We start from the raw sequence: 18,889 nt of genomic DNA on the forward strand, positions 1-18,889 counted from the left end.
GGATGGGGCTCTGGTGCCAGCCCCTCAGGGCAGTTCCCAGCAGTGCTGCTGGAGGGTGAGGGGCAGGAATGGGTCTTGCCAAAGCCTCAGTGCTGGGGCTGGTGGTGCAAGTGCCTCTGTGCGAGGGCAGAGGGTGCTGAGGAACTGGGCCGGGATGGGGAAGTGCAGGCGGGTTCCATCTGCAGGCTGGGAACTGGTGAGAGAGGAAGATGAGGATGTGCAGGAGGGGGTGGGAGGAAGGCTGCGAGGAGGAGGGGAAGGAAGGGGCAGAGCAGAGGGGAGGGCTCAGGGAGAAGGGGAAGTGGAGGCAGATGCAGCTGTGGCTGGAGGCAGCAGATGGGGCTGGTGCCTGCCAGGGCTGCTGTGGGGCTGTACTCTCTGTGCAATGTGAGCCTCAGAGCCCTCCTGGGGCCAGCGAGGGTGCATTGGAGCAGAGCAGGTTCACTTGTGCTCTGCAGCCCTGGTTCCCTGGCCAGCCCTGGTGTCCCTGCGGGTGCACAGCCTGTGAGCAGGCACCAGGGCAGCCGGGTCCTGTTGTGCTGGTGCTGAGCAGGCACCGGTGCAGCCGGGTCCTGTTGTACTGGTGCTGAGCAGGCACCGGTGCAGCCGGATCCTGTTGTACTGGTGCTGAGCAGGCACCGGTGCAGCCGGATCCTGTTGTACTGGTGCTGAGCAGGCACCGGTGCAGCCGGATCCTGTTGTACTGGTGCTGAGCAGGCACTGGTGCAGCCGGGTCCTGCTGTGCTGGTGCTGAGCAGGCTCTGCCCTGCACATGTGCTCTGTGTAGTGAGATGGGAGGTAGGTGAAAAAGGACACTCACTGTTAGCTGCTTAGTGGGGAACCTGCCTGTGAATCCCCTCATTCGGTTCCATGCTTCCCATGTCCCCACTCCAGGTGTTGCCCTCACACAGGCTGTAGCATGGGTTGTGTCTGCTGTTGGGTGTATCTGGCTGAGTGTGCTCAGTGTCACTGCTGAGGAGCTTTGGCTGTCTCAGGGCCTGACTCCTGTGCTTGCTTTTCAGCTGGATTGTTCCACCTACGAGCTGGAGAGGTTACACACCAAAGTGACATCCCTGTGCAACAGGATAGAGCAGATCCAGTGCCACAGCGCCAAGGACCGCCTGGCTCAGTCAGGTACAGTGAAACCCCCCATCCCTGCATGGCCTTCGGCTCTGGGGCAACAGCACAAGGGGTACAGGGAGTCCAGAGGAGGCCATGGAGCTGCTGCAGGGCTGGAGCAGCTCTGCTCTGGAGCCAGGCTGAGAGAGCTGGGCTGGGGCAGCCTGGACAAGAGAAGGCTCCTGAAGGGGAGACCTGAGAGCAGCTCCAGTGCCTAAAGGGGCTGCAGGAAAGCTGGAGAGGGGCTTGGGACAAGGGCCTGGAGGGCCAGGCCAAGGGGAATGGCTTGAACCTGCCCAAGAGAGGGGAGACTGAGCTGAGCTCTGAGGCAGAAGCTGTTCCCTGGGAGGGTGCTGAGGCGCTGGCACAGGGTGCCCAGAGCAGCTGTGGCTGCCCCATCCCTGGCAGTGCTCAAGGCCAGGTTGGACACAGGGGTTGGAGCAGCTGCTCCAGTGGAAGGGGTCCCTGCCCGTGGCAGGGGTTGGGGCTGGAGGAGCTTTGAGGTCCCTTCCAACCCAAACCATTCCATGATTCTGAGGCCCTGCTCCCCTTGGAGGTCTGTATGTGTGCAGGTGTCTCACTGCTGGAGCCTGGTGCTGCAGAGCCCATGGGAGCTCTCCTCTCCTGTCTCATTGCAGACATGGCCAAGCGCATTGCCAACCTGCTGCGGGTGGTGCTGGAGCTGCAGCAGTCCCCAGAGCCCGTGTGTGAGCCCCCAGCAGAGCTGCAGCGCCTGCCCCTGCACCTGCTGGCCCCACACATCGGCCGCCTGCCCATGCCTGAGGACTATGCCTTGGAGGAGCTGCGCAGCCTCACACAGTCCTACCTGCGGGAGCTGACGGTCGGCACCCACTGACCCCCCCCCGGACTCTTGTTTTGTACCACTCATTCCCCTCCGGCCCCACAGCTCTGTCCATAAAGGTGTCCCACAGCCTCAGCACTGGTACCGCAGGAGTCTTTGTCACTGGGGAGCACTGGGGATGGGTACCCCCCAGGCTGCTCCCTTGGCACACACCATGGTCCTGGCACCAGGAGAGCATCCTGCTGATGCTGGTTGTGTCTGCGGGGGGGGCACTGTGGTGGTTTCATCCCCTGGTCCCTCCTGGTGCAGCACAGGATGGGAAGCAGCTCGGGGGCAGTTTTCCATGGTGGGGCTGCGCTGGGGGAATCCATAAACCTTCAGCACTGGCCATGGATGAGCCTGAGCCAGGGTTTTGTGGTAGGAGCTTGTTCATGGGGGGTGAGGGGAGAAGAAACCTCCCTTAGGACTGTTCCTGCATCCCCGGGTGCAGGTGAAGGCTGGAACAGGTTCTTTATCCATCTTCCATCTCCACATCCACCTGCTCCCCTGGCTCAGGAGCAGGGAGCTGGCATCTCCCATCACCATCTTCAGAGCCCCTTCTGCCCCAAGCCCCCACCGGCTCTCTGTGGGGCCAGAGCTGGTGTCACCGAGTGCAGCCACCATCGGCACAAGCCCATCCCATGCTCCGGTGTGAGCTGTCCCTGCTCCTGCTGTGTCCTCAACCCCACTTACTCTCGGAAGAAGGAAGAGCAGCTCCTCCAGGGTCTGTTCCCATGCTGGGATGGCTGCAGCACCTCCTGCCATGGGCAGCAGCTCCCATTGCCTGGAGCTCCCCACTGGCTCCCGAAGGTCTTCGTGCATGAGGAGTATGTAAAGGTTTTTATTAAAGAATTATAAATAAATGCTCTAGATTATTTTCCTGTCTTTTTGAACACAAGAAATAAAATGTTTATAGAATTCCCACCGTTTCCTTTGCTTTTCCACCCACTTCCAGTGTTGGAGCACATGGCACATGGCCCCTGGTCCCACACAGCAGTGGGTCAGTTTGGGGGGTGGCAGCTCCTGACTGGTGTGTGCAGGGATGGCACTGGGGAGGTTCCATTCTCCCAGGTGCTGAGCCTGTCCAGGGATGGGAGGGGGAGCAGGGATCGGGGTGTGGAATCACTCGGTCCTTTAGGATGAAGGGACCTTAAAGCTCCTCCATTCCCAACCCCTGCCCCAGGCAGGGACCCCTTCCACTGGAGCAGCTGCTCCAAGCCCCTGTGTCCAACCTGGCCTTGAGCACTGCCAGGGATGGGGCAGCCACAGCTTAAGAGCCTTCACCCCACAGGGCTCTGTGCTCCCGTACTGAGGAGGGGCTGTGGTTTGGGCTGTGCCGGGGCTGGAGCGCGGAGCTGCTGCCTTCCCCTCCTGCCGTCCCCACAGCCCCGTCCGGCCATGGGCTGGGGATGAATAATTCACTGCCTGGAAACCGAACCTCGGCCTTAAAACCGATCCCGGTGCTCAGCATCTGCCGCCGGGAGCGGAGCCAGGGCAGGGCTGGAGCCCGGGGGATGCTCCGGCAGCACCGCAGCAGGGACCCGGTTACCGCTTGTGCTGCACCTGCTGGGTCACATAGAACCATAGAATAGTTCGGGTTGGAAAGGACCTTGAGATCATCCAGTTCCAGCCCCTGCCATGGGCAGGGACACCTCACACTAAACCATGGCACCCAAGGCTTCATCCAACCTGGCCTTGAGCACTGCCAGGGATGGAGCATTCACCCTGGGGCGCTGCTCCCACACACGGGGATCATCCCGTTCCCGTTCCCCTCTCGCTCCGTCGGGCCCCCGTCCCCAGCGCCCACGCTCCCCTCGGTGCTCCCCTCGGTGCTCCCCTCTCCCCAGCACCGCCCCCTGAGCTCCGTGTTCCCCTCCCCAGCTCCACCGGCTCCGGGACCGGCCCCATCCCCTCCCAGCGGCACCGGAGCCGGTTACAGCCCCGAGGGTGCGGACGGGAGGAGCCGGCCCCGCCCCCGCCCCGGTCCCAGCGGGAGGGGCTCAGCCCCACGGAGGGACCGGGGTCACCCCCGGGGCTCCCCCCCCCCGCGCTGACGTCAGCGCCCGTGTCCCCCCCGCCGGGATGGAGCGGCCGCTGCTCGTGCTCTGCCTCACGGCCTGTGTCCTGACCCCCGGTAAGGGACGGGCTGTGACCCCCCCGGTAACGGACGGGCTCTGCCCCCCGGTAAGGGACGGGCTCTGACCCCCGGTAAGGGACGGGCTCTGACCCCCGGTAAGGGACGGGCTCTGACCCCGGTAAGGGACGGGCTCTGACCCCCGGTAAGGGACGGGCTCTGACCCCCGGTAAGGGATGGGGACTGACCCCCGGTAAGGGACGGGCTCTGACCCCCCCGGTAAGGGATGGGCTCTGACCCCGGTAAGGGACGGGCTCTGACCCCCGGTAAGGGACGGGCTCTGACCCCCGGTAAGGGACGGGCTCTGACCCCCGGTAAGGGATGGGCTCTGACCCCCGGTAAGGGACGGGCTCTGACCCCCGGTAAGGGACGGGCTCTGACCCCCGGTAAGGGATGGGCTCTGACCCCCGGTAAGGGACGGGCTCTGACCCCCGGTAAGGGACGGGCTCTGACCCCGGTAAGGGACGGGCTCTGACCCCCGGTAAGGGACGGGCTCTGACCCCCGGTAAGGGACGGGCTCTGACCCCCGGTAAGGGATGGGGACTGACCCCCGGTAAGGGACGGGCTCTGACCCCCCCGGTAAGGGACGGGCTCTGCCCCCCCCCGGTAAGGGACGGGCTCTGACCCCCGGTAAGGGACGGGCTCTGAGCCCCGGTAAGGGACGGGCTCTGACCCCCGGTAAGGGACGGGCTCTGCCCCCGGTAAGGGATGGGCTCTGACCCCCCCGGTAAGGGATGGGCTCTGACCCCCGGTAAGGGACGGGCTCTGACCCCGGTAAGGGACGGGCTCTGACCCCCCCGGTAAGGGATGGGCTCTGACCCCCGGTAAGGGACGGGCTCTGACCCCCGGTAAGGGACGGGCTCTGCCCCCCCCGGTAAGGGACGGGCATTGACCCCCGGTAAGGGACGGGCTCTGACCCCCGGTAAGGGACGGGCTCTGACCCCCCCGGTAAGGGATGGGCTCTGACCCCCGGTAAGGGACGGGCTCTGACCCCCGGTAAGGGACGGGCTCTGCCCCCCCCGGTAAGGGACGGGCTCTGACCCCGGTAAGGGACGGGCTCTGCCCCCCCCGGTAAGGGATGGGCTCTGACCCCCGGTAAGGGACGGGCTCTGACCCCTGGTAAGGGATGGGCTCTGACCCCGGTAAGGGACGGGCTCTGACCCCCGGTAAGGGACGGGCTCTGCCCCCCCGGGGGGCACCGGAGGGGGGGGGGGGTCCCTGCGGCCGCTGCAGCCCCCTCGGCTCCCGCAGGCGGCCGCGGAGCTCCGGGGCGGGTGGCACAGAAGCTGCTCCGAGACCTCTTCGCCAACTACTGCAGCTCCCTGCGGCCCGTGGAGGACACGGAGCGAGCGCTCAATGTCAGCCTGCAGGTCACCCTGTCCCACATCATCGACATGGTGAGAGCCGGGACTGCTGCGGCCCCTGCCCCACATGAACCCCCCCGGACCCCCAGCCCTGCCCCATCACCCTTGTGCTCCAGGCCCTGCTCCAGCTCCATTCCCTTCTCTGGCCCCATCCAGCCCCTCAAGGTCTCTCTTGCAGTGAGGGGCCCAGAGCTGAGCACAGTATTCAGGTGCAGGCTCCCCAGTGCTCAGTGCAGCACCCCCTGAATGCAGCTCAGAGCTCCCCAGTGCCCCCAGAGCAGCAGAGCTCCAGGGTCCCAGCCCCAAGGCCAGGTTGGACACAGGGGCTTGGAGCAGCTGCTCCAGTGGAAGGGGTCCCTGCCCTGGCAGGGGTTGGGAATGGAGGAGCTTTGAGGTCCCTTCATCCCAACCCATCCCATGACTGCTGCAGAAGGCACCAACCCGGCTGGATGCTGAGGGGGGTTGAGGGTCAGTGGGGTCCATCCCCTACCCCCAGCCCTGTCCCCCACAGGACGAGAGGAACCAGGTCCTCACCTCGTACCTGTGGGTGCGCCAGGCCTGGCTGGATGCTCACCTCACATGGGACAAGGATGCCTATGGTGGCATCGACAGCATCCGCATCCCCAGCAGCTACGTGTGGCGCCCGGACATCATCCTATACAACAAGTGGGTCACAGGAGCCCCCCACTGCTCCTGGAGCTGGGGGCTCAGAATGGGGCTGGGGGGGCTGATGGGTGTCACCAACCCCGGGGCTGATGTGGGGGGGAGCAGAGGGGCTGGGGGGGGGTGATGGGGGGTGATGGTCACCAGAACCGGGGTCTAGCACCGAACCCCATGCTGGGGGTGATGTGGGGCAGGGACCCACTGAGGAGGCCCCGAGCCCCACATGGGGCCCCACATCCATCCCCCCCAGCGCCGACGACCGGTTCGGCGGCTCCATGGAGACCAACGTGGTGCTGCGCTCGGACGGGCTCATCATGTGGGACGCGCCTGCCATCACCAAGAGCTCCTGCAGGGTGGACGTGTCCTACTTCCCGTTCGACGGGCAGCGCTGCCCCCTCACGTTCGGCTCCTGGACCCACAACGGGAACCAGATCGACCTCCGCAACCGGATGGACACCGGAGACCTGACGGACTTCGTGCCCAACGTGGAGTGGGAGGTGCTGGGGATGCCGGCGACCAGGAACGTGGTGACCTACGGCTGCTGCTCCGAGCCCTACCCCGACGTCACCTACACCCTGGTGCTGCGGCGCAGAGCCTCCTTCTACATCTACAACCTGCTCCTGCCCTGCCTCATGGTGTCCTTCCTGGCCCCGCTCAGCTTCTACCTGCCGGCGGACTCGGGGGAGAAGGTGTCGCTGGGGGTGACGGTGCTGCTGGCGCTGACTGTGTTCCAGCTGCTGGTGGCTGAGAGTATGCCCCCGTCTGAGAGTGTGCCCCTCATAGGTGAGTGTGCCCCCGTCTGAGAGTGTGCCCCTCATAGGTGAGTGTGCCCCTCATTGGTGAGTGTGCCCCTCATAGGTGAGTGTGCCCCTCATTGGTGAGTGTGCCCTCATTGGTGAGTGTGCCCCCGTCTGAGAGTGTGCCCCCATTGGTGAGTGTGCCCCTCATTGGTGAGTGTGCCCCTCATAGGTGAGTGTGCCCCTCATTGGTGAGTGTGCCCTCATTGGTGAGTGTGCCCCCGTCTGAGAGTGTGCCCCTCATTGGTGAGTGTGCCCCCATTGGTGAGTGTGCCCCTCATTGATGAGTGTGCCCCTCATTGGTGAGTGTGCCCCTCATTGGTGAGTGTGCCCCCATTGGTGAGTGTGCCCCTCATAGGTGAGTGTGCCCTCATTGGTGAGTGTGCCCCCGTCTGAGAGTGTGCCCCTCATTGGTGAGTGTGCCCCCGTCTGAGAGTGTGCCCCTCATTGGTGAGTGTGCCCCTCATTGGTGAGTGTGCCCCCATCAGAGTGTGCCCCCATTGGTGAGTGTGCCCCTCATTGATGAGTGTGCCCCTCATTGGTGAGTGTGCCCCTCATTGGTGAGTGTGCCCCCATCAGTGAGTGTGCCCCTCATTGGTGAGTGTGCCCTCACTGGTGAGTGTGCCCCCATCAGTGAGTGTGCCCCTCATTGGTGAGTGTGCCCCTCATTGGTGAGTGTGCCCCCATCAGTGAGTGTGCCCCCATCGGTGAGTGTGCCCCCATGGGTGAATGTGCCCCATTGGTGAGTGTGCCCCTCATAGGTGAGTGTGCCCCCATTGGTGAGTGTGCCCCTCATTGGTGAGTGTGCCCCCGTCTGAGAGTGTGCCCCCATTGGTGAGTGTGCCCCCCATTGGTGAGTGTGCCCCCATTGATGAGTGTGCCCCCATCAGTGAGTGTGCCCCTCATTGGTGAGTGTGCCCCTCATTGGTGAGCACCTGGTGCCATCCCATGGGATCGGGAATGGTGGGAGCAGTGCTGGGGTTGGGTTTGTGACACAGTTGTGGTGTCCTCAACACAAGAGGGAGCTGGAGCTGTTGGGATGAGGCCAGAGGAGGCCATGGAGCTGCTGCAGGGCTGGAGCAGCTCTGCTCTGGAGCCAGGCTGAGAGAGCTGGGCTGGGGCAGCCTGGACAAGAGAAGGGGAGACCTGAGAGCAGCTCCAGTGCCTAAAGGGGCTGCAGGAAAGCTGGAGAGGGGCTTGGGACAAGGGCCTGGAGGGCCAGGCCAAGGGGAATGGCTTGAACCTGCCCAAGAGAGGGGAGACTGAGCTGAGCTCTGAGGCAGAAGCTGTTCCCTGGGAGGGTGCTGAGGCGCTGGCACAGGGTGCCCAGAGAAGCTGTGGCTGCCCCATCCCTGGCAGTGCTCAAGGCCAGGTTGGACACAGGGGCTTGGAGCAGCTGCTCCAGTGGAAGGGGTCCCTGCCCTGGCAGGGGTTGGAGCTGGAGGAGCTTTAAGGTCCCTTCCAACCCAACCCATTCTGGGGCTCCATGGTTCCACCACTATGGTTCTGTGAATGGGGTGCAGGTGTCAACCCCTCCCTTGTGCCATCACCTCCTAGAACCACAGAACCATGGAATCAATGAGGTTGGAAAAGCCCTTTAAGCTCATCCAGTCCAACCATTCCCACCCCTGCCCCATGGCCTGAGGCCTCAGCCCCACAGGGTGAGCACCCACAGCACCAGTGCCGCAGGCCCTGCTCCCTTCCCCACAGGTAAGTACTACATTGCCACCATGACAATGATGGCAGCGTCCACGGCACTCACCATCTTCATCATGAACGTTCACCACTGTGGGCCGGGGCCGCGGCCGGTGCCACGCTGGGCTCAGCGCCTCATCCTGCGGCACCTGGCGCGGCTGTGTGGGCTGGGCAGCACCGGGCACGGCACACGGCAGGTACCGGTGGATGGGGATGGGGGCACCGGCACCGGGCACAGCACACGGCAGGTACCGGTACCGGCGGATGGGGATGGGGGCACCGGCACCGGGCACGGCACACGGCAGGTACCGGTACCCACGGATGGGGATGGAGGCACCGGCACCAGGCACGGCACATGGCAGGTACCGGTACCCACGGATGGGGATGGAGGCACCGGCACTGGGCATGGCACACAGCAGGTGCCGGTACCGGTGCCAGCGGATGGGGATGGGGATGGGGGCACCGGCACCGGGCACGGCACACGGCAGGTACCGGTACCCACGGATGGGGATGGAGGCACCGGCACCGGCACACGGCAGGTACCGGTACCCACGGATGGGGATGGGGGCACCGGCACCGGCACACGGCAGGTACCGGTACCCACGGATGGGGATGGGGGCACCGGCACCGGGCACGGCACACGGCAGGTACCGGTACCCATGGATGGGGATGGGGATGGAGGCACCGGGCACAGCACACGGCAGGTACCAGTGCCGGTGGATGGGGATGGAGGCACCGGCACCGGGCATGGCACACGGCAGGTACCAGTACCGGTGCCGGTGGATGGGGATGGAGGCACCGGCACCGGGCACGGCACACGGCAGGTACCGGTACCGGTGGATGGGGATGGAGGCACCGGCACCGGACCCTGCCCTCGGCGGCGCTGCCTGTGCCACCACCGCCTGCTCCTGCAGCACGTGGCATACATCACCGCGTGCTTCCGGCGGCACCGCGCGGCACAGAGGCGCGGAGGGGACTGGAAGAGGGTGGCCAAGGTCCTGGACCGGTTCTTCATGGGGGTCTTCTTCCTCATGCTGCTCCTCATGAGCCTGCTGGTGCTGGGCAGAGCAGCCTGAGCCACCAGTGCTATGGGGTGTGCTATGGGGTGTGCTGTGGGGTGTGCTATGGGGCGGGTGGTGCTGAGCATCCCTGTGTCTGCAGTGAGGGTGCAGGGTGGGAGCCCAGCAGTGGGACAGCAACCGGTGCCTGCTGCAGGCATGAGGGTCCCAGACCCCCGGGTGGCTGCATCCCCACTGCAGACCTATTGCACCACATTACACTCCCACTGCATGCTATTGCACCCCATTGCATCCCCACTGCATCCTGGTTGCACCCTCATTGCACACCACTGCACCCACACTGCATTCCCACTGCACCACCACTGCATCCTTGTTGCACCCATACTGCACCAAAATTGCACCCCCATTGCATCCCCATTGCACCCATACTGCATCCCCATTGCACCCCCATTGCATCCCCATTGCATCCCTTCTGTACCCTGCACCTCAGAAACCCACAGACTGGAAATAAACCCTGGATCGAGTGTCCTGTTTCTGTCTGTCTATGGGGCCCTGCTCTGGCCCCGCAGTGCTGGTGCAGGCTGGGGGTGAGCACAGGGTGGGGGACACACAGGGACCAACCCCCCCATGGGATGTGCTCAGTTCCAGTCACAGGATCCCAGCCTGGGTTGGGTGGAAGGGACCTTAAAGCTCCTCCAGCTCCAACCCCTGCCAGGGCAGGGACACCTTCCACTGGAGCAGCTGCTCCAAGCCCCTGTGTCCAACCTGGCCTTGAGCACTGCCAGGGATGGGGCAGCCACAGCTTCTCTGGGCACCCTGTGCCAGCGCCTCAGCACCCTCCCAGGGAACAGCTTCATCCCAATATCCCATCAAACTCTTCCCTCTTCCAGGTTGAACCCATTACTCCTCATCCCATCCCTGCATCCCTTGTCCCAAGCCCCTCTCCAGCTTTCCTGCAGCCCCTTTAGGCACTGGAGCTGCTCTCAGGTCTCTGCTCCAGGCTGGTTCCCACAGAACAAGTGGAACTGGAGCCTCCAGGCTCTGCAGGAACTGGTAATAAACTGTCCCAGCTGCTGGAATGGGTTAAATCATCAGGAGGGAGGTCAGTGACCAAAGACAACCGGGAGTTAAATCACAGCTCCAATGGGAAGAGACACCTGAAGAGAGCTCCCAATGAAGCCCATGAAGCAGCTGTTGCTGCAGGTACCATCCTCCTCCACCCCGGATACACCAATCCATGGCTTCCAGCTGGGCATGAGGTGGAGGGATCATGGATGGATGAATCCATGAAGGAAAAGTGGTGCTCCTGAAGCCCTGGGCTGCAGTAACAGCTGAAGCATCCAACTCCTGCATCCCTTATGGGATGCTGAACTGTCCCTGTTGGACTCGTGGGAAGCCCTCACTCCACAAGGATGATGACAGCATCACAGATGGGAACCGCAGGGTCCGAGCCCGACGGCGGCTGCTGCCTCCGGAGATGTAACCGGGAATCCTTACCCTGGGCTGGGCACGGGAGGAGCTGAGCGGGTTGGAAGGGGCAGGATCGGAGCTGCTCCCTCACTGCGGGCACGGAGCACACCGAGCCCAGCAGGGAGCTGGAGCTGGAGCTGGGGCTGGAGCTGGAGCCGGAGCTGGAGCTGGAGCCGGAAATGGAGCTGGAGCAGGAGCTGGAGCCGGAGCAGGAGCCAGAGCTGGAGCTGGAGCTGGAGCCGCTCCGGCCCCTGCGGCCCCTGCGGCAGCTCCCACGGCGGATCCCGGCCGTGATCAGGGCCCGGCTGCCCCCGAGCGCTGCCCCGAGTGCGGCCCCGAGCCCAGCCCCATGGCCCCAGTCTGCGGGAGGGAGCGGGCGGGGATGGAGCCGCTGCGGGCGGGGAGAGCTCGGGAAGGGAATTCCCTGCTCCAGGAACTGCAGAGGGACCCGAGGGGAGGGCAGGGATGGGATGGGATGGGCAGGGCAAGAGCAGCCCCTGAGGACACCGTGGGGCAGGAGCAGCCCCTGGGTACAGCAGCAGCCCCCCACACCATTGCTCTCAGTTCTCTCTGGCCCATGGGTTTGGGGGTGTTCAGTCTGCCTGCTCCATCTGTAACTCATCCTCTGAGCAGGGGTGAATCTTCCCTTCTCCAGCCCTCATCTCTGACCCCTGATGTCTGGGGCTCCCAGGGCTGCTCCAGTGCAAATTCCACCTTCCCTGTGGCTCCTGCTTCCAGGGCAGCCCTGGATCCAGCAGCAGCACCACAGAGTCCATCATCATCATCATCCTCCTACTGATGCACCTGCAGGAGCCCTTCTTGTTGTCCTTGATGCTCTTCACCAGGCTCAGTTCCAGGTGGGCCTCAGCACCCCTGTGTCCTGTGATGAAGTTCCTGCGGTCCTCCCGCTTGGCCTGTCCCTTTATCCACATCCCTTTCTTCAGCTGAAGAAACCCTAACCCTAACCCCAACCCGAACCCTAACCCTGCCCCCCTTGCCTGACTCCTCATCACGGGGACCCACTGGGCTTGTAGGAAGTGGTACCTGAGAGATGAACTCCTGAGCCTGCAGCAGATGACCCCTGAACATCAACCCACAGCCTCGGCCCCATCCTCTATGGCTGCATCCCATGGAACCAGCTGAGCAGGCTCCTGAAGAGGCCGACGGCTGCTCTGTGGTCCAGGGCATGGAGCTGCTGCACCCTCTGCTCCTGCCCTCAGGTCTCAATCCTGACCATCTCCTGCCCTGGAGCATCCCATCCCCAACCATCCCCTCCCTGCTGGTGAGCACAGGGTCAAGCACCGGCCTGAGGAGCTGGTAACCTTCACTGTGGCACTGCAGCCACCGGAGCCATCCCACGGGGCTCGGTTATGCCAATGGTATCACATCCATGCACAGTGCACACACCTCTGGTTCCTCCTTTACCCCCCACACCACCAGTGTCTGTGGGACCTGGCCTCCCACAGCAAGGCCCATGCTGTACATCAGACCCCTGCCTATGGCTCTGCCATCCAACCATCATCCATGGACCAGATCTGCCTTTCCAAGGTCCTGTTGGACATGGAGGGGCAATGAGCACATACCTGAGCCCCAGGACCACCTCTGTATCCTTAGTGCTCTCCAGGCTGCTGCTCTCTGGATCACCCACAGGGACCAGTGGAAGGGACCCAATGGGACCCCATGTGGGGCACCCGGTACCCACTGAGGCCTCATGTCCATGGGGTGACCCCTTGCAGGGCCGGTGCCTGCAGCCCTGCCCTGGGCAGCCTGTTCCAATGCCTGAGCACCCTGTGGGGCAGGAATTGTTCCTCAGCTCCATCTAAACCTGCCCTGGTGCAGCTTGAGGCTGGTTCCTCTTGTCCCATCCCGTTATTTCCTCCAAGCCCCAGCCCAGTGTATGCCCATGGTGAAGGATCCAGGCAAAGGGACAGGAGCCCTGCAGGGGGGAGCAGGGAGCTCCTTGTATGTCCTAAACAGGAGAAAGGGCTTGATGGGATGTGGATAAAGGGACAGGCCAAGGGGAGGACGGCAGGAGGCAGGGATGGGACAAGGGAGGCCCATTGGGCCAGGCAGAGCACATCAAGGACAACAATGTCTGTGTTCCTATGGCAGGGCTGTGTCCGTGCTGGCAGTGCCAGGTTCTCCGCAGTGCAGACCTGCTCTGTGCTGCTCCAGTGCAGCTCAATGGGTTCTGGTTCCACCCATCCCATGGGAACGAGGGCTCCGATGCTCTGGGGACCTCTGCACCCTCCCGGCCCCCCTGAGCAGAGCCAGGGAAGGCTCCTTCTGCTCCTCCTGCAGCCCATGGGGTCAGTGGCTCCTGTGCTGCTGCGGAGCAGGAATCCTACAGACAGGGAATGTGTTGGGTTCAGAGGCACCTGGAGATCATCCATCCCCAGCCTCCTGCTGTGGCATCATCACCTCTGCAGCCCCAGCCAAACGGGGCAGCCCCATTTGGACACAGGGGCTTGGAGCAGCTGCTCCAGGGGAAGGGGTCCCTGCCCTGGCAGGGGGTGGGAATGGAGGAGCTTTAGGGTCTGTTGTGGTTTAATCCCAACCCACACAGCTCATTCACTCACTCCCCCCTTTGCTCCCCCAACTCCCAGAGAGTTAGGAAGGAGAATCCAAAGAATGCAGCCCCCACAGACTGAGATAAGCACAGTTTAATGGCTAAGGTATAACACAAATCACTACTGCTACTACTAACAATAGCAATGATGATACAGCCAATAACAAGTGAAGAGAATACAGCACCTCACCAGCCACCAACCCATAACTCACCCCACCCTGCCCGACCGAGCACCGACCGATACCTCCTCCATCCCCCCAGAGCTCCAGCCCTCCCGGGTCTCTCCCGGTTACATCCTGGGTATGACGTGCTATGGTATGGAATACCTCTTTGGCTAGCCTGGGTCAGGTGTCCTGGCTCTGCTTCCTTCCTGGCAGAGCATGAGCTCAGAAAAGGCCTTGGACAAACCACACACCAGAGCAGTAACTCAAACCATTGGTGCTGTCAGCACCGTTCTCAGGCCGACAGCCAAACCACAGCAATGCACCAGCTACGGAGGGGAAACCATGGCTGCTGCTGCTGAACCAGGACAAGGTCCCTTCATCCAGGCTGGGGTCCTATGGTTTACTACACTGAGCACTGGGATGGATGCAGAGAGCACCTCAGACACACACTGTGGGTGCTGCAGGCACACAGACCTCTCATCCCAGCCTGGTGGGAAGGGAAGAGCCCCAGAGCTGAAGCGGAGCTGGCACAGGGGGTCAGGATCAGCCCATGGAGCACAGAGGGTCCAGGCTCACCCCTGTGCCCATGGGCAGGCTGGAGGCCATGCTCAGGACCTCAGGCAAGAGGCGTGAACCAGAACCATGGAACCCAACCTGGTTTGGGATGAATGGAGCTTGAACCTCCTCCAACCCCAACCCCTGCCACGGGCAGGGACCCCTTGCACTGAGCTGGTTGTGACCTCTGTGGGTTGGCTCTGGGTTCATCCCCTCTCTGTCCCTGTGTCCCTCAGCACTGCAATGGGACCAGCTCCTGGCCTAGAGCCTGTGTCTGGAGCAGGGATGGGAGAGGACATCCCCATCCCAGTTCCTGCCCCTGAGCCCCTCCAGCAGCGCTGGACAACCCTGGAATGCCCCTTCCAGCACCAGCGGCTCCTCCAGGCCGGCTCTGTCCCATCCTGCCCCATGCTCCGCAGTGCAGCACTGGGCTCAGTGTGAGCCCCATGTCCTGGGTCAGAAGGTTCAGGCTCCGGAGGGGTCTGGGCTCTGGAGGGGTCCAGGCTCCGGCACCACAGGGAGTGAAGCAGAAGCAGTTTATGGACAGGGTCAGAGCTGCTCTGGGGAGGTAAAAATACCCGAGGGGGGGGGGGGGTGGATCCGGGATGGGGCTGCTATAAAAAGCTGGAGCTGCTGTTGTCCCAGTGCCCGGTCAGGAACAGGCAGGAGCTGGGACCCAGGGACCCACACCCGACACAGGTAATGCTCCCATGGGGCCGGGGGGGGACCCACATCCTGCTGCCTGCACTCTCTGTCCAACACACACCATGGGGCTGGGGAGGCCAAGGAGGGGATCCGCAGTGTGGGGCAGCCCCATTGCAGGCTGACCCTGCTCCTGCCCCCCAACTGCTCACAGGGATCCGGCTGCTGCTTATGGGGCAGCTCCTCCTGCCCATGGAGCGCCTGGTGCTGTGTTTGGTGCTGCTGGCACAGCCCCCGGTGTGGGGCACCCCCCTGCCCCCCTCCTCCATCCCGGAGCTGCCGATGGACATGGCCCCCGACGCCTTCGACGACCGCTACGAGGGCTGCGAGCGCCGCATGGAGCTGGAGCTGCCGGAGCTCAACCGCACCGAGTTCAGCACCAACAGCATCTATGCCGAGGGCTGGAGCCGAGCGGCTCGGGCCTGGCAGCAGAGCCGTGTGCCACAGCCGCCGGGGCTGAGACCGGAGCACGCGGTCGCGCTCATGGCCTACACCACGGAGGGGCCTCTGTACCGCGCCTTCAACGCGGCCGTGCGCCAGGCCGGGCGCTCCGGGCACCGCTACCGGCACACGTTCCCATTCAAGGCGCTGCACTTCCTGCTGAGCCAGGCGCTCAGCACCCTGCGGGGCAGCCAGCGCCGGTGCCACCGTGCGCTCCGTGGGGTGCGCGGTGTGCGCTTCACCGCACGGCATGGGCAGAGGGTGCGCTTCGGGCACTTCACATCCGCATCACTGAACAACGGCAGCGGGTTCATCTGCGGCACCTTCGGCTGTGACACCCTCTTCACGGTGCACACGTGCTGGGGGGCTCTCATCAGGGACTTCTCCCTGTACTCCATGGAGGAGGAGATCCTCATCCCACCATCTGAGGTCTTCCAGGTCACCAGCGCTGTCCTCACCGGGGACAGGTCCCTCATCCAGCTCCAGTCCCAGGGCATCAACAGCACCTACAACTGTGAGCTGCTGAGAGGTGTGGATCCCATGGGATGGGGGGGGTGCTCCCTGGCAATGGGGAAAGGGAGTGGGGATGGAGGGTGGACACATCCCATCAGCTCTGCCAGGAATGGGGCAATGGGGAGGGGGCTTGGGTGCACATTGCTGCCTGGCTCAGCAGTGAAGCATGGCTTGGAATGGGACAGCATGGACAGAGACCCTCTGGAGCACTGGTGCAGCTCTGGTGTCCTCAGCACCTCTGGGGCAGCCTGGACAAGAGAAGGCTCCTGAAGGGGAGAGCTGAGAGCAGCTCCAGTGCCTAAAGGGGCTGCAGGAAAGCTGGAGAGGGGCTTGGGACAAGGGCCTGGAGGGCCAGGCCAAGGGGAATGGCTTGAACCTGCCCAAGAGAGGGGAGACTGAGCTGAGCTCTGAGGCAGGAGGTTCGGTTCTCACCTCCGGTTCCTCCCGCAGGTAACGGCTCCGGGTCCGCTCTGTGCCCCCCTCCCGACGGCTGCGACGTGAGCTCAGCCCCAGCCCCGGCCCCCGTCGGCAGCAGCGCCCCCTGGGGGCTCCTCCTGGCAGCGCTGACGGCCGCAGGGCGGCTCTGACCGCGGGGGGGCCCCGGCCCCGGCTCAGCCCCACGGATGGGGGCGCGGGGGGGTCCATGGCTCCCATAGGAATAAAGGCTCCATGGGGACCGGGGTTCCTGCCGTGCCTGCAGGGGCTGCCTCCATCCCAGCCCCCTGCCCAGAGCATCCCATGTGTGCTGAGGTGTGGGTCTGGGGGTGTCCCAGGTGTGGGTCTGGGGGTGTCCCAGGTGTGGGTCTGCGGGTGTCCCGTGGCTGTCAGCAGCCCCATAGCATCCAAGGGGCCGGGGTGGAGAATCAGCACCCCCAGACCCAGGAGCAGGGCCCTGAGGGGTAATGGGTGTGCAGAGGGGGATGTGATGGGATCAGGGCTCAGACCAGAGGCAGCCATGGGGCTGCGAGGGGCTCAGGGATGGGTCCTGCCCCACACCCTCACTGCAGCCCACAACCGCAGCAGCCCCACTGCAGGACACGGGTGACCGGAGCAGCCGTGGGGCTGCAAGGGGCTCAGGGATGGGTCATGGGTCCTGCCCCACACACTCACCGCCCCACACCCGCAGCAGCCCCATTGCAGGACACGGGTGACGGGGCAGCCTCCATGCTCTTTAATACCTATGGGTCCCACAGCACCAGGAGCCGTGGGGGGGGCCCGAGGCCTCGGTGTGGGGCACACACGTGTCTGAGGTGCGCACGTGTCCGGGGTGAGCCGGCTCTCAGCGCCGCGCATGCGCCGTGGGCCAGCGCAGGTCGGCCGTGCGCGCCCCCTGCGGGCTCAGCAGCACGCACGTGAACGCGGTGCGGGCGTGGCGCGCGCAGAACGGCTCCAGGCGCAGGTCCCGGCGCAGCAGCGCCCCCTGGAGGCGGGGCTCCTCCCTGCAGCCAATCAGAGCCCTCAGCGCAGGCCCCGCCCCTCCCGCGGCCCCGCCCCCTGCCGGCGGGGCTCCTCCCTGCAGCTAATCAGAGCCCTCAGCGCAGGCCCCGCCCCCTGCAGGCGGGGCTCCTCCCTGCAGCCAATCAGAGCCCTCAGCGCAGGCCCCGCCCCCTGAAGGCGGGGCTCCTCCCTGCAGCCAATCAGAGCCCTCAGCGCAGGCCCCACCCCGCCCCTCGGCCCCGCCCCCTGCCGGCGGGGCTCCTCCCTGCAGCCAATCAGAGCCCTCAGCGCCGGCCCCGCCCCTCGGCCCCGCCCCCTGCCGGCGGGGCTCCTCCCTGGGACCAATCAGAGCCCTCAGCGCCGGCCCCGCCCCTCCCGCGGCCCCGCCCCCGCCCCTCCCGTACTCACACGAGCGGCCCCTCGTGCGCGCTCCCGTGCGGCGGCAGCTGCTCCACGAAGGAGCCGTTCCCGAGCCAATAGAGCAGCGTGAGCTCCGGGAGCGCGCTCAGCGCCTCGCAGCGCGCGGTCACGCGCTCACCTGCGGCACGGGCACGCGCAGGGTCGGGGGGGGCTCGGGCGGACCCCGCCCCCCCCCCCCCCCCCCCCCTCACCGGGACCCACCTGTGCGGGGGGGGCGCAGGACGGTGACTCGGGGGGGCTGCAGAGCCATGGGTCCTGGGGGGGGGGGGGGGGGAGGCACAAAGGGGGGAGGGGTGAGTGGTGCCCCCCGGGCCCTTGGGGGGGGGCAGGGACAGGAGCTGACCCCAACCCCCCCCCCATCCCCTCGTACCGGTGCAGTTGGAGGTCAGGGCGCAGCAGAGCAGGGACAGGAGGAGTGGGGCTGGGGGCAGAGGTGGGGTCAGGGCTGGGGGGCGACCCCTGAGCCCTGCCCCCAACAGTCCCCACGCACCCCCTCGTACACCCTACCAGTACCCCCCAGTATCCCTCCATCACCCCCCAGCATCCTCCCTGTGTTACCCCCATCACCCCCCGTACACCCCCATAACACCCCCTCCACCCCAGCCCCCCAGGAGCTGCCCCCGCTCAGTCCCTCGCAGGGTGCCCCGCTCCCGTTCCCAGCCCGTACCGGGGTCACGGAGCGCAGCCATGGGGCACGGCCGTGGGGCAGCGGCCGTGGGGCAGCAGTGGGGGGGGCAGCGGCTCTCGGGGCAGCGGCGCTTTATGTGCGCGCTGCCGGTAGGGAGCGGCCGCCGGTGACTCAGCCGGGACTGGCACCGGCACCGCCCCCGGGTCCCCCCCGTGCCCCACATGTGATGTCCCCTGTGCTGTGCCCCACATCCTCTGTGCCCCCCGGGCCATGTCCCGTGGATCCCCCGGGGTCCGTCCCTTGTGCCACATCCCGTGTCCCTGCCCCGGTGTCCCCACATCCCGTGTGCCAGCAGCCG

The 18,889-nt window shown here is 65.0% G+C and overlaps 3 protein-coding genes across 3 annotated transcripts in view; all 3 read left to right on the forward strand.

The window, feature by feature from the left end:
- The window catches only part of NUP98 (nucleoporin 98 and 96 precursor), a 37,763-nt gene extending 35,698 nt beyond the window's left edge, over positions 1 to 2,065 (forward strand). Inside the window, exons 32-33 of the mRNA XM_034072350.1 lie at positions 1,023 to 1,134; positions 1,758 to 2,065. Coding sequence (XP_033928241.1) covers positions 1,023 to 1,134; positions 1,758 to 1,975 — 330 coding nt within the window. The 3' untranslated portion in view covers positions 1,976 to 2,065. The remainder of the gene's footprint in view (positions 1 to 1,022; positions 1,135 to 1,757) is intronic.
- A 1,974-nt stretch (positions 2,066 to 4,039) lies between these two features.
- Positions 4,040 to 9,689, forward strand: CHRNA10 (cholinergic receptor nicotinic alpha 10 subunit). Its single transcript, XM_034072360.1, has 6 exons — positions 4,040 to 4,094; positions 5,346 to 5,491; positions 5,970 to 6,124; positions 6,372 to 6,904; positions 8,629 to 8,775; positions 9,382 to 9,689. The coding sequence occupies exons 1-6, from the start codon at positions 4,043 to 4,045 to the stop codon at positions 9,687 to 9,689; spliced, it is 1,341 nt and encodes a 446-aa protein (XP_033928251.1). The 5' UTR covers positions 4,040 to 4,042.
- Positions 9,690 to 15,284: 5,595 nt separating this feature from the next.
- On the forward strand, positions 15,285 to 16,633 carry LOC101872812 (erythroblast NAD(P)(+)--arginine ADP-ribosyltransferase-like). The gene is made up of 2 exons (XM_034072736.1): positions 15,285 to 16,062; positions 16,497 to 16,633. Exons 1-2 carry the CDS (start codon positions 15,285 to 15,287, stop codon positions 16,631 to 16,633), a joined length of 915 nt encoding a protein of 304 aa, XP_033928627.1.
- Positions 16,634 to 18,889: the final 2,256 nt, after the last annotated feature.

This window comes from Melopsittacus undulatus, chromosome 2 (assembly GCF_012275295.1).
Source record: "Melopsittacus undulatus isolate bMelUnd1 chromosome 2, bMelUnd1.mat.Z, whole genome shotgun sequence".
Taxonomy (NCBI): domain Eukaryota; kingdom Metazoa; phylum Chordata; class Aves; order Psittaciformes; family Psittaculidae; genus Melopsittacus; species Melopsittacus undulatus.